Source organism: Leguminivora glycinivorella, chromosome 9 (assembly GCF_023078275.1).
Source record: "Leguminivora glycinivorella isolate SPB_JAAS2020 chromosome 9, LegGlyc_1.1, whole genome shotgun sequence".
NCBI classification, from domain to species: Eukaryota; Metazoa; Arthropoda; class Insecta; order Lepidoptera; family Tortricidae; genus Leguminivora; species Leguminivora glycinivorella.
Window position 1 is genome coordinate 11478868 of NC_062979.1, and position 13381 is coordinate 11492248.

Genomic DNA, 13381 nt, shown 5'->3' on the forward strand with positions numbered 1-13381 from the left:
GATTAATGTTTCACTGATTAATGTTTTTGTGTCAGGAGGGCGATTTTTGAATCTCGCATACGGGATTTTGTCACTAAAATACCTGTTGAAAACGGTGACTTGCTTATTATTTTCAGTGACAATTTTCTGAATTTGAACGAATTCAAATCTTCGAATTCACTCAAAAATCGGCCCACAGGTCCTTTTTTTAAATTAAAGTCTTTTCTATTAAACAAATATAATTATCTTTATTACTTTCAAGGCTAGCTTAATACAAAAAATGCATAGATACTCAATAAACACAGCATCTTTAAATCGCAGTCTGATGAAAATCTTCAAAAGAAATCATATTAATGCAATGGGACTCAACCGCGTAACACTACGCGCGCAAACTAACGTTTAGTATTACGCGATGAAGTCCCATCTCAATTTAAAACTATGAGTGAAAATGGTTTTAATTAAACTCAATAATATAATAGACGATTGAAACGCAAAAAAACGTGCTGGCATACTTGACTGGAAATGTGCGAAGATTTATTCACGTCGTTTAGGACAGGCGGATTCCTTGCGAGCCGGGGCATTCACCTTTGCTGATCTTGTGCAGCGCTGGAAGAGAGAGGACCATTAGTGATTGTTGTCTCAATAGACAAAGACAGTAATGATGGAGATAAGTAATAAGGATGGTTATGAGTAATTATATAGACTAGTAGGTATGAGTATTTATTATTTAGAGTAAAATATGTGTTTGTATTAATTTATTTCTGATATTACACGGTTTGGCATACTTATTGTAACTTATTAAATAAGTAGGTCTGCAACTGATAATTGTTTATTAGCAAGTGTAATGGTCAAGCTGTATTTCCGTTCTTTAAAAATTAAACAATAAGATACGTATAAAATTCAGTGCCTTGTTCGAAATTATTTGTGTGAAATAGGACAAATATTTTTCAGTTTAACGATGGGATTTATTACGGGATTTTTTGCTACGGTTATCTTTGCAACTCATCATCATAAGGCCTCGTACATCTTGACGCATTGTCTATATATAGCCTTCTTGAGCTTACCGTGGGCCTCAGTCAATCTGTGTAAGAAAAGAATGTCCTATAATAATATTTAATATTTATATAATATCGCCATGAAAAATTATCATCGCCATTATTTATGAAGGTAATTCGTCTGTGAGCGAAAGGTTTAAAAAGTTTAAAGATTCGAAAATGTAAATTTTATATTAAAGAAAAAAAAATTTAAAAAAAGATTCGCACGCTTCTGTATCCATAGCAAAGAATATGTCCAATATGTCCATAGCTCGTTGATTAAAAATGCGAGTGGACCACTGTTCAAAGAGGTCGCAACTCCGAGTTTTGTCAGCAACGCTGACTTTTTCCATGTTTCTTTAATACAAAACAGCTCCACTTTTTGCTAACTATACCTGCAAAAAGCTAAGATTACAACCGCGCCACACGTAGCTCACTCAATCCAGTTTACTTCCACGGAAAGTCCATGTTTACAAAAAACAAACATGAGTCATGATCATGATCCGGTCGGCTGCCGCCATGCCGGGCGCATAATAGCAAGGCCTGCTGACACGGCTTGCGTCATGTCATGTCACACTCTGCCGCGTCCAAGTTTCAATCATGGTGTGGCTTTCACTGTCGATGGCGTGACATGTAGGTTTTCCTTTCGAATTTGGCATACTTTATGGTTAAAATAAATGGCAGTCTACCAGCCATATCAACAGATAATGTAAATTGTAAACAAAATGAGTGGAATTGACGCTGAAGCTTGGTCTGTGCACCAATATGGAATGGGAAATGCAATATGATTGCATAAGGCGTTGTTAATTTCCCATTTAACCAAATTTAAGAACTTTAATCGAGACCTATATATTCATTTACACCGCGCACCCCCTTGTTCGGAATTAGGTATAAAAACCTTCTCCGATGTAATTACCAACCCTTATGCACAATTAACTTAACTAGCAGGCGCAAACGGGGTAGAGGGTCTTAGAGGACATTACAGATTTACAGTCGGTGCCCGTGGTTCTTATATGATACACCGAGTTTGGCGACAAAGGGTAATTTAAATTGGGGCATTAGCTATAATAACTATCCTTGTGTTCGCACTCATTGGCGGAGAACTTGGGCTAATCAACGAAGAGTCGCTTTAGGGAGTCGAGGGTCACCAGTCACTATATCAGGTGCATTAGGTATAAAAATACCTACTTGTTTTGGTACTGCTTTTATGCAGCGTAGAGAATGTAGTGGTGTGACGTTGGCTGCCTTGGTGGCTAACGATGGAACAGCTTGAAATGTGTATAGCGACCTAGACCGGACACAAGATGCCGCTGCCGCGTCGCTTTGACGTAGGCAGGTTCGAGGATCTCTACAATGGCTACAATAGTGACTGTGCCAGTTAATGCACTAGCTACAGGAGTGCTCACTTTCTGTATAATCATAGTTGTAGTTACTCAATAACGCATTCGTAGAAGACTATTATTTGAACAAGCTAAACTCATCAATTACGAAGGACTTGAGCTGTTGTTGTTGGATTAAACCCCACTTGCCGTCACCAGTACTTACTGTCCTTGTGTTCGCAATTGTAGTTGTTCATGACGCACTCGTTGGCGAAAGACTTGGGCTTGTCGCCCTGCTTGCCTGCGCAGACGGGGTCGAGGGCCACGGAGGTGCAGTCGTGTGTGCAGGCCTTCTTGCGAGCAGCCTCGGCCTTCAACTTGGTCAGGTCTGGCTTGTCCGGCCGGCAAGACACCGCCACAAACAGGACCGCTGGAATTATACGTATATGATATGAGTAGCGTATTGAAAATGTTGTTTTGAGTAACAAAAGCGCAACAGAGAGCCACCTATGCATGTTAGCAAATTTCGGGCGTCTTTATCATCAGACACTCGATCAATTGAAGCAAAAGAGAAAAATCAGCGACGCTCGGACTTCCATTAGGTGTACATATTTTTTAATTTGTTGTTTTTGCATCCAATCAAAAAAATACTGTGACTTGTTATAATTTGTAGTGCCTATTGCATAGTAGGTATCGGTATAATGACATTCATGACCCCTTGAACGTGTTGGATCATGGCATGATTAGACATTTTTATTTTGCGGTCTTCCAGGCGTAACTAACCGATTACGAACAATGGACAAATATTGGAAATCGGGCATAACGATTTTTTGTTATTGTCAGCACCTTTTTTCGTGCACTAACTTTATAAATAGGTTTATGCACCTTATTTTCCTTATACTCTAAACAACGAGACAAAGTGGATAAGTCAATTAAGGTAATTTTCCAAAAAAGGAAAAACTACTTCGTAGTATCTGTCTGTTTATCTGTAGGTACTTATGACAATAATAGCAATGTTTACGACGGCCGTGTCTTTGTTTTCCTGCGTAACAGGAAACAATCAAGTCATAAAGGACCTAGCACGAGACGGGATCGCGGCAAGGTAATGAGGTAATGTGGTAAACGCAGGAAGGCGCGTTGTCTAACCGCCTGGATCTAGCCTTCACCGGTGTAGGAGGTCAAAGTAGGACCGTAAAGGACAATATTAAGGTAATACATGGAAAATTTTGCACTCATCTGGTAGGCCTCCATGGCTAAGTTTGGCTGAATTAGACCGACCGATTAGACCTGCATCCCTAAGGTCGAAAGTTCGAGTCCTCTCACAAAGGTGTCATTTTATCCAATTTGTAGGCCTGTAGTCTGTTCGGAAAGTCAAGAGTTGTGAAATGTATGGGGTCCAATTTAATAGGTACATTCCACGACTCTTGACTTTCCGAACAGACTCTTAAAGGGTTTGTTATCATCTTCGAAACAAATTGAGGTTTTATTTCATGTTTGACTTAACTGACCGACATTTATGGTTGGAAAATAAGTACGTTGATATACCTAAATAACTTTATAAAAACGCAATTATACAGAATGATTCATGAGTCGTGAGCAGGAGTGAACAGGGTACCTGGGGAGGGTCACACTCAGCAACTTTCATAATGGGGCAACACTAAATTGTGATTTTTTTTTCTTAACTATGACTTAATTGATAGTTAATCATCAATTAAGTCATAATTAGAACGTAATTGATAATTAGCTATCAATTAAGTACTTATCAATTAAGTCATAGTTAAGAAAAATAATCACAATTCAGTGTTGCCCCATTATGAAAGTTGCTCAGCGTGACCCTCCCCAGTACCCTGTTCACTCCTGCTCACGACTCATGAATCATCCTGTATAGATTATACATATTTATATTGTGGCAATGCTCTTGATCCATTGAGTGAACACGAATGAGGATAAAGTGTGATTTAAACGAGCATTATAAAAAGCAGACTTGTGGGTGTTTCAAGAAATATGTACATCATTATAATCTAGACTTTGTAAGTACCTATCTATAACTATAATAAACTGCAAATTGGCTACAGGGGGCCGATTTTTGAATCTCACGGCGTTCGAATTCAGAAAATTGTCACTGAAAATAGTAGGCAATTTCGGTGACAATTTTCTGAATTCGAACGCCGTGAGATTCAAAAATCGGCCCCCTGGTACTCCATTAGGTACTTTCAGGTGACGAAAAATGTAATGTGCCGTGAAAGACGGACAAACAAATGTAGACACACACTTTCCCATTCATAATATTAGTATGGATAGAAACTGTTCTATTCATCATATCGAAAAAACACTAAAAAATATAAACAAAAGTTAACTTTTAGTTAGTAAGGAAAAAGTTTTCGTTTACACAATCAACGACCCCATTTAACGGTGATAGTAACGGAATAAACTGGTTGTTATTGTAAATCTGTTTATTCAAAGTCTATCTCCCTCGAAACCGGTTAATACTGGAAAAGAGCTTACCGAAAATAGCAAAAGTGACTGCCTTCATGTCTGCACTGTTTGAGCACTATACCCGAACTGTGGCTGGCAACTCTCAGCCTTATATTTATAACATCACAGCGGGGAGGGGTACCAATCTATCTTACTGAGTATGACCTAAGACGAATCAGCGTATGCTAAAGCTGTGCTAATTTGCTTGATGAGTATATCCTGCAAGAGAATCATACATTATGATAAGAATCAAAATATAAAAAGGGTAAATATTGGGTTGGTAAGAAAGTAATGAGCGATCGATTGAATTCCACATAAAATTTTTGAGAGAGTTCTAGAATCTTCTATGGTCGAAAGTATATAAAGGGCGAGTCGCACAGTTTCTCGTCAGTCATTCACTAGCTGTCGCCGAGCTAATATAAGGAAGAAAATGGACGAATTAAAAGTGCATGTAAGGCATTGCTTACTATATGAATTTCAGTCTGGCCATTCAGCCGCCGAAGCAGTGCGTAATATATGTTAGCGTGTTGCTCCTGAAGTTGTGTCTGAGGCCACGGCGAAACGATGGTTCTAGCGGTTTCGTAGTGGCGACTTTTCATTATCAGATCAACCTAAGTCTGGTCGACCGGTGAAGATTGATGTAGCCAAATTAAAAACCTTAATTGAAGGAGATCCGAGGCTAACGAGTCGTACTCTTGCTACCGAGTTAGGCTGCTCTCATGTCACCATAGAAACACATTTACACGAGTTGGGAAAAAACTACAAATAAAGTGTTTGGATACCGCACGAACTTGATAGAGATCAACTAAACCGCCGTGCCGATATCTGCATACAACTTCTGTCTTTTCGCCGCACATTCAACTGGTTGGACCATCTTATCACTGGAGATGGAAAATGGGTCTTATATATAAATCACACACGCAAACGTCAGTGGCTAGCTCCAAACGAAAAAGGAATAGAGGCACCAAAAACAGAGCCTCACCCGAAAAAAGTTATGCTGTCCGTTTGGTGGGATATTCATGGTATTAATCACTGGGAACTCCTACCAAGTGGAATGACTGTTACCGCATCAGTATACTGTAATCAGCTTGAAAATTTTAAAATTTACCAAAAAATCTGTCAGAATCGTCCACAGCATGCTAAAGTTTTTTTCTTACACGACAATGCTCGCCCACACATTGCAAAAGTGACTCGGCTAAAGCTATTGGAGCTAGGTTGGAAAGTGATACCTCATCCACCGTACTCTCCAGACTTGGCACCTACGGATTACGCATTGTTCAGATCGCTAAGCAATACCTTGAATGAAAAAAAGTTCGATGATCAAGCCCATCTACGACAGTACATAGCTGAGTTTTTTGAATCTAAACCTAAGAACTTCTTCGCCGATGCTATTCATTCTTTACCAGAACGATGGAGACAAGTAGTAGATAACGAAGGCCGTTATATTTTTGATAAATGATTAAAATAATAAATTAAATAAAAATTACAATATTGGTTATGATTCGCTCATTACTTTCTTACCAACCCAATACTACTTACAACTCTCGTAGTTAACTTCTTCGTTAACCATTTATTAATGGATATAAAAGAAATCCTATTTTTTTATATCAATATTACATGACGCATGACGGCGAACTCATCACGGGATTCTGAGGGTACTGCCATTAGCAACATATTTGTACGCGTAGGAAAGTAAATGTATACATATAAAGGGTTAATAATTTCGTAACTAATCACTAAACATGTTCAATTCCTGGGCCAAACATAACTTTCATCTTTCGGACTTAAAGTTAATGCCATGAAATCGCAGGCGATCGTGTTCGGTAGTCCCTACTTCGTCTCAAGACTGTCTGAGCTGGTGCCACCTAGTATTTTCTTTGATGGTGTTCCAATTCCTTTCTCACCAACCGTCAAAAATCTAGGGGTCACCATGGACCAAACACTTTCCTGGGCCCCTCATGTATCTGAGATCAGCAAAAAGCTCTTTGGTTCCCTCCACTCACTGAGGCGCCTACAGAATTTCCTGCCTCTCGATACCAAAAATATGTTAGCTCGCTCACTGTTACTGCCGTTACTCGACTATGGCGATGCTGTGAACCTCGACATGTCGGAAGATCTTTTAAATAAGTTAGAGCACTTGCAAAATGTTTGCATACGGTACATTTTCGGTCTGCGGAAGTACGACCATGTGTCTTACTACCGTCAAAAACTTAACTGGCTTCCTATCCGCCGCCGTAGGGATCTCCACGCTGTTTCTCTTCTCTTTAATGCTCTTTTTACACCTTCTTCTCCTTTATACCTCTCTGAAAAATTTACTTTTCTGGCTGATGGCAGTGGCCACCGTCTGCGTTCTAGCGCGAATTTATCTCTTGCCATTCCCCCTCACAAATCTCGTGGATACCACAAGTTTTTTGCTGTCCATGCAGTGAAACTATGGAATGAACTGCCCGTCTCGTTTAGGCAGGCACAATCGGTCGCGTCGCTCAAGGAGAGGTTAAAGAAGCTATGGTTATCTGACTAATTTGCCTTGTTGCTTTGTATATATTTTGTGTTCCTTGTCAACTCTTTAGTGTATCTTTCACATTCCTTTTTGTGTGATATAGTTAGATTTATCCTATTACTGTATGTGTATTTATTTATTTATTAATTTTTTATATATTATTTGCCCATTGTCTTTATGGTACCATGTGTACAAATTGCGGAATTTGTTACCCTCTTCAAGTTTTCTCTCTCATTTACTCAAAGGTTAACTGGAAGAGATCCCTCAAAGGGATAAGTTCGCCTTTGTACTTCACATCTCAATGTATGCTTTTTTTTTATGTGTTTTTGTACAATAAAGAGTTACTACTACTACAACTTACATAACTACTTACAAAAATATTAGGTACGTACTGTAAAATGCTAGTGGTAATTATCCCATCATAAAGTTTCCAGATTTTTATATATTTACACATTTATTACTATTTTACTTCCGTTGGGTATTACTAGGAAATAAAAAAGCGATAAAATAGCTTGTATTAGTGTTATGAATAATTTTGCGTAAATGTTGACTTTTTCAACATTATTTTTACAGAGAGTTTAAGTGTCTGTTCACATCCGATTCGATATCGGATGCAGGACTATTATCCTATACATCAAAGGCGCCATCTTCGATTTTTGCCTTTGAAATCCTTCCTACATCCATCCATATTTATTTATTTAAACTTATTGCACAAAATTACACAAAAATGTACAAATGGCGGACTTAATGCCAAAAAGCATTCTCTACCAGCCAACCATAGGGCCAAACAGAGATTTAATACAAATGGTGCAGAGAAAAAACAAAAAGGTGATGTACTAAGAAGAAAAGCAAACTATATGTATAGACTACATACATATACTATTACATAAATATTACAGAATATTTATCCTATTTACAGAATAAACATTTTTGATTTGATTTGAATAGATATTTATAATAAATATTTTAAATATTACATAAACTCTGTCAAATAAATCTGTCAGTAAATAAGAACAAAGAAAACTATAATTATGCATCCTTTTCTTTAGGGTGTTAGAGAAAAGGATACCTATAAGTAGTTTTCTTAGTTCTTATTTACTAACAGACTTGTTTGACAGAGTATATAATACATACAATGAAATAAATATAATATTGATGGATATTATTAGTGGAGGAGATATAGCGTTTGGGGTCATAATAATTCCCACAGAACCGAAGTTTGGTTTTTTTAGTTCTTTGTGTGTGTCTTTATGACATACTAAAAATATAGTAAAATATATTTCTGCAAAATGCGTTTTTTCGACCGCCAAAATTTGTATGAAAAATTAGTATGGAAAAAAAATCCTAAATTTTAAAAATCGTTTCTGGTATCAAATTATGGGGAAAGGGGCGGCAAAAAAAAATTATAGCGTTAATGTTTAGCGAAACAATAACAATTTTTCACTATTTTCATAAAATAAAAACTGATAAAAATCATAAATTTGATGAAGGGAAGTGATTGAAACATACATTTTCAGCAATGTAATTTCTTTCATAGGTACCACACCATGGTAAATACGGGTACAATCCGCCTGGTGATAAGCAGTCACGGTAGCCTATGACGCCTGCCACTCTAGAGCCTCCACATGCGCGTTGCTGGCCCTTTAGGGTACCTTTCCACCAGAGATGTGCTACGTGGATGGGTTTGATATCCACCAATCATGTTCACTAAGGTAACTGTCCCATATTACGGGAACTTAAGACGTTTCCTACTTTGAGTGAGGATTGTAAAAAATATGTGAAGTTTCTAGTCGTGTTAATTATTTTATTTTAAGGATAAGTCTTCTACGATGGATTTAAGACACTATTTTGCATCGTACCTTCTAATTTATAGAAATTACCGTTGTTTTACTTAACCCTTAGTTTGCCCATTATTCCGGGATACAATTTTGGTATGGCTTCAATTCCGGGAGTCGTTGTACGTAATTACGGGATACCTTTAAAGTCCACGTTGTTGAAGCATAATGTAAAAAAACGAATTAAAAATATTGTTTACATAAATATATAAATGCACATATCGTTTTGATAGATGCTTATACAGAGTGTATTTTTTATAATTGGCAATGTTTTGATGGGTTGGGGTGGGATGGGAAATATGATGTTTTACGGTATAACTATTGTATGATATAATGACAGGGTGTTATAAGTTTTACTGTCTGTCTAAGGCATCGCTTTCGAATGGATGAACCAATTTAGATTAGTTTTTTTCGTTTGAAAGCTGAATTAGTCGAGAATGTTCTTAGCCATGGTTGATGAAAAACGCTTTACAATGTCGGGGGGTTTTTTTTTTCAAAATTTAATTTCAATCCAGAAGCTATTGCCGGTTAGAAAAATTGCACGGTACTCGTGAAAATTTCAGTTTTTTAGTACTGGTGATCACTGAGCTACACCGTATACATATATGGTGGTGATACGTTATTCAAGTATGTATATATAAATAAATAGTACTCAATAAATAAATATTACAGGCCGTTCTTACACAGATTGACTGTCTGACTAATTTGTACTATTTTATATTTATATATGTCTATCCTATTATGTATTATTATATATTGAGCTAAATCGTAGACGGACAGACTGACTGACGGACAAACCAATATGCGGTATAAAGATTTTTAGCTAACTAAGGAAGTTTAAAAACATAATAGTCGGGTTTCTATACCTTATTTTGTGTTTTTATATTTTAATATACTTTATATAGGCATACCGGAATAAGATACACTCATATAAAGTCGTGTACTTAATTACGGCAGTCAAAACGAAGGCTATATTAAAAGACAAACAAGATTTTTTTCTTAGTACATTGGAAGAATATATAACAATTATACTCAAAACATCGAAATAAGTAACCTTTGTGCTTTAATTTTGTGAAATAAAACAAATTTAATGTCGATGCCACACTCCAATATTTCGCACGTATTACTCAACGAGTATACATTTCGTACTCAATTATGAGACTAAAATCTAAAAAATATATGTACCGTAATTATGTCACCATAATCTGTAATCTTTACTCAATAAATTTACATTAAATATATAAATATACTTCACCGCAAATAGTAATAAAACATAAAAACATTGCGGACTGTGTTTCTGTTATTCCGGGATACTCCCGCAATTATGTACACCGCGTCAAAATGGTGTACATTATTCCGGGAGCGGGTATTTTAATTAAAATATGCTTTAAATTAATTTGAAAAGATGATATAAATGTCTTTTAATAACTATAAGACAATTATGATACAAATTTAATATAAATAAACTTACCCGCATCACAGTAAACCCTTAAGAAGTTCCGCTGCCGCGTTAAGCTCACCGTCAAACACGCCCATAGAAACCACTGCGTGGTTGCGACTGACGCGTTTGGAGGTACCTCAAGGCTTCAAGAGATATGATAGATATTCGAAAATCAACTTTTTCGGTTCTATTTGATGTATAGTTAATAAAATACTGCCTTAAATTAAGATTTTACTGATAGTTTCCTTATTTTGCGACAAAAACCAAAGTATCCCGGAATAATGTACCACATTTTACTATCCCGGAATAGTGTACAGTTACCTTATTCCACAAAGTATAGCTCTAGTGGGAACGGGTTCGACTAAGCTGATTGTGGATATCAGACGCATCCATAACACCTCTCTGGTGGAAAGGCACCCTTAACAGCGTCCGCGGGAGAAAAATCCTCTTAAACCTACATCGGAAATAGATGCCTTAATCTCATTGTCCAAGGCCCTAAGTCACGCGGCCCCGGTAGGCCAAAGAGGCGCTGTCTGGACGTCGTGGAAGCGGACATGCAAGAGAACAATATCACGCCTAAGAATGCCGAAGACCAGGCAAAGTGGAGAAGACTGAGTCTGACTGTCTAGAAAAAACCGATTATTATAAGGTTTTGGTTTTCTCTCGTGTACGATATAACGCTTTATCGAGAGTTTTCCTTTGGGTTGCAACAATTTACATTGAACCTCACCAAAATACAAGTTTATGGTAAATACGGTTACGTCGGTTACCGCAAAAGGAGGATTTTTCTCCCGCGGACACTCCTTATCCTGCGAGCTAGCTGAGAACTTTTAAGGGTGCTTTTCCACCAGAGATGTGTTATGGATGCGTCTGATATCCACAATCAGCTTAGTCGAACCCGTTTCCACTAGAGCTATACTTTGTGGAACAATGAACATGATTGGTGGATATCAAACACATCCACGTAGCGCATCTCTAGTGGAAATGTACCCTAAAGGGCCAGCAACGCGCATGTGGAAAGGTGGCAGCAACTAGCGTGACTGCTTGTGGAGGATCTCTTTTAGAGTGGCAGGAGTCATAGAATTATAGAATTTTTGTTAGTTTTTATTTTATCAAAATAGTGGAAAACTGTTATATTTTTGCTAAACATCAACGCTTTAAAAAAATTTGCCGCCTAATTCCCCATAAGTTGATACCAGAGACGATTTTTAAATTTTAGGATTTTTTTTTCATAGTAATTTTTCATACAACTTTTGGCGGTCGAAAAAACGCATTTTGCACAAATATATTTTTCTATATTTTTAGTATGTCAAAAAGACACATGCAAAGAACTAAAAAAACCAAACTTCGGTTCTGTGGGAATTATTATGACCCCTCCCATACAAATGCTCGTACAACTCCTCTACTATATTCTAATTCTTGTTTTAGCAAACGCTTGCGTAACAGACGCTTAAACGAAAACTTATACTTGGAGCTTGTCTGATATTCACAGACGGCGACTTGAACGGCGAAAGAATTTTTCCCCTCACTAGCTCGGAAACACGTTTTTGTCCTTTATACTAAAAACGCATTTTATCCACTAGTGGGAAAGCTTGAATAAAGTCAAATTAACTGCTATTCAGTAATAAAGATGAATTTACCCTGTGGAACTACTGGAAGCAGTGATAAACGACATTTTTTTGCCTGAGGGGAAAAGTTTTGTGTTACACTCGGTATTTTAAAGAAAAAAACTTTTCAGGATTCTATTCTCGAACCACTCGCTTCGCTCAACTAGAATCTTTCACTTGCTCGTTTTTCAAACACGTGTTTTGTCCTGTTTTGTCCTTTAATATCAGCGGTTAAAAACGCATTTTATCCACTAGTGGATAAAGTAATTTGACCTTGAATATAGTCAAATTTTCTGTTTTAAAATTGATAATAGTTATTTGTTATACAAGGGGGCAAAGTTGTATTTTAACGCCGAGTGTGAAATTGAAAAACGAGCATTCTATAGTTGAACCACGAGCGAAGCGAGTGGTTTGAGAATAGAATCCTGAACTTGCGCTTTTTAACACACGAGAAGTAAAATATATTTGCACCCGAGTGTAACACAAAACTTTTACCCTCACTGTAGCGAGGAAACTACAACGCTAAAAATGCGTTTATCACTGCTTCCAGTAGTTCCACAGGTGGTAAATCATCTTTATTACGAGATTCACCTAATTTTATCAATTTTAAAGCAGTTAATTTGACTTTATTCAAGGTCAAATTACTTTACCCACTAGTGGATAAAATGCGTTTTTACCCGCTGGTATTAGAGGACAAAACACGTGTTTCCGAGCTAGTGAGGGGAAAAAGTAATTGAATCTAGTGATGAGGATGGTTTCCCACCTGTAAAACTACTGGAAGCAGTGATAAACGCGTTTTTTGCGTTGTACTTTCCTCGCTATAGTGAGGGGAAAAGTTTTGTGTTACACTCGGGTGCAAATGCATTTTACTTATTCGCAAGTTCAGGATTCTATTCTCGAACCACTCGCTTCGCTCGTGATTCTACTATAGATTCCTTTCACTTGCTCGTTTTTCAATTCCACACTCGACGTTAAAATACAACTTTGCACCCTTGTATATCAAATAATTATTTCATGTTAAGGTAGCCTACCTACAGTACCAACTTCATTATTGGATCGCACAAATTGATAAACATGCTAATTGTTATGTGTTTATCACATTTTTCCGAGAAATGGGTAGTTAAGTGTTTACATTGTGCTCTAAATGCTAGATCGTATCGGCTCAATGTTGCTCATGTACACGGTAGCAAT

At 37.2% G+C, this 13381-nt stretch overlaps 1 protein-coding gene across 1 annotated transcript; it reads right to left on the bottom strand.

Moving 5' to 3' along the window:
* Positions 1-205: 205 nt before the first annotated feature.
* On the bottom strand, positions 206-4985 carry LOC125229395 (Kazal peptide Pr13a-like). Its single transcript, XM_048134221.1, has 3 exons — positions 4838-4985; positions 2559-2762; positions 206-585 (listed from the first exon to the last, which is right to left on the bottom strand). Exons 1-3 carry the CDS (start codon positions 4863-4865, stop codon positions 527-529), a joined length of 291 nt encoding a protein of 96 aa, XP_047990178.1. The 5' UTR covers positions 4866-4985; the 3' UTR covers positions 206-526.
* Positions 4986-13381: the final 8396 nt, after the last annotated feature.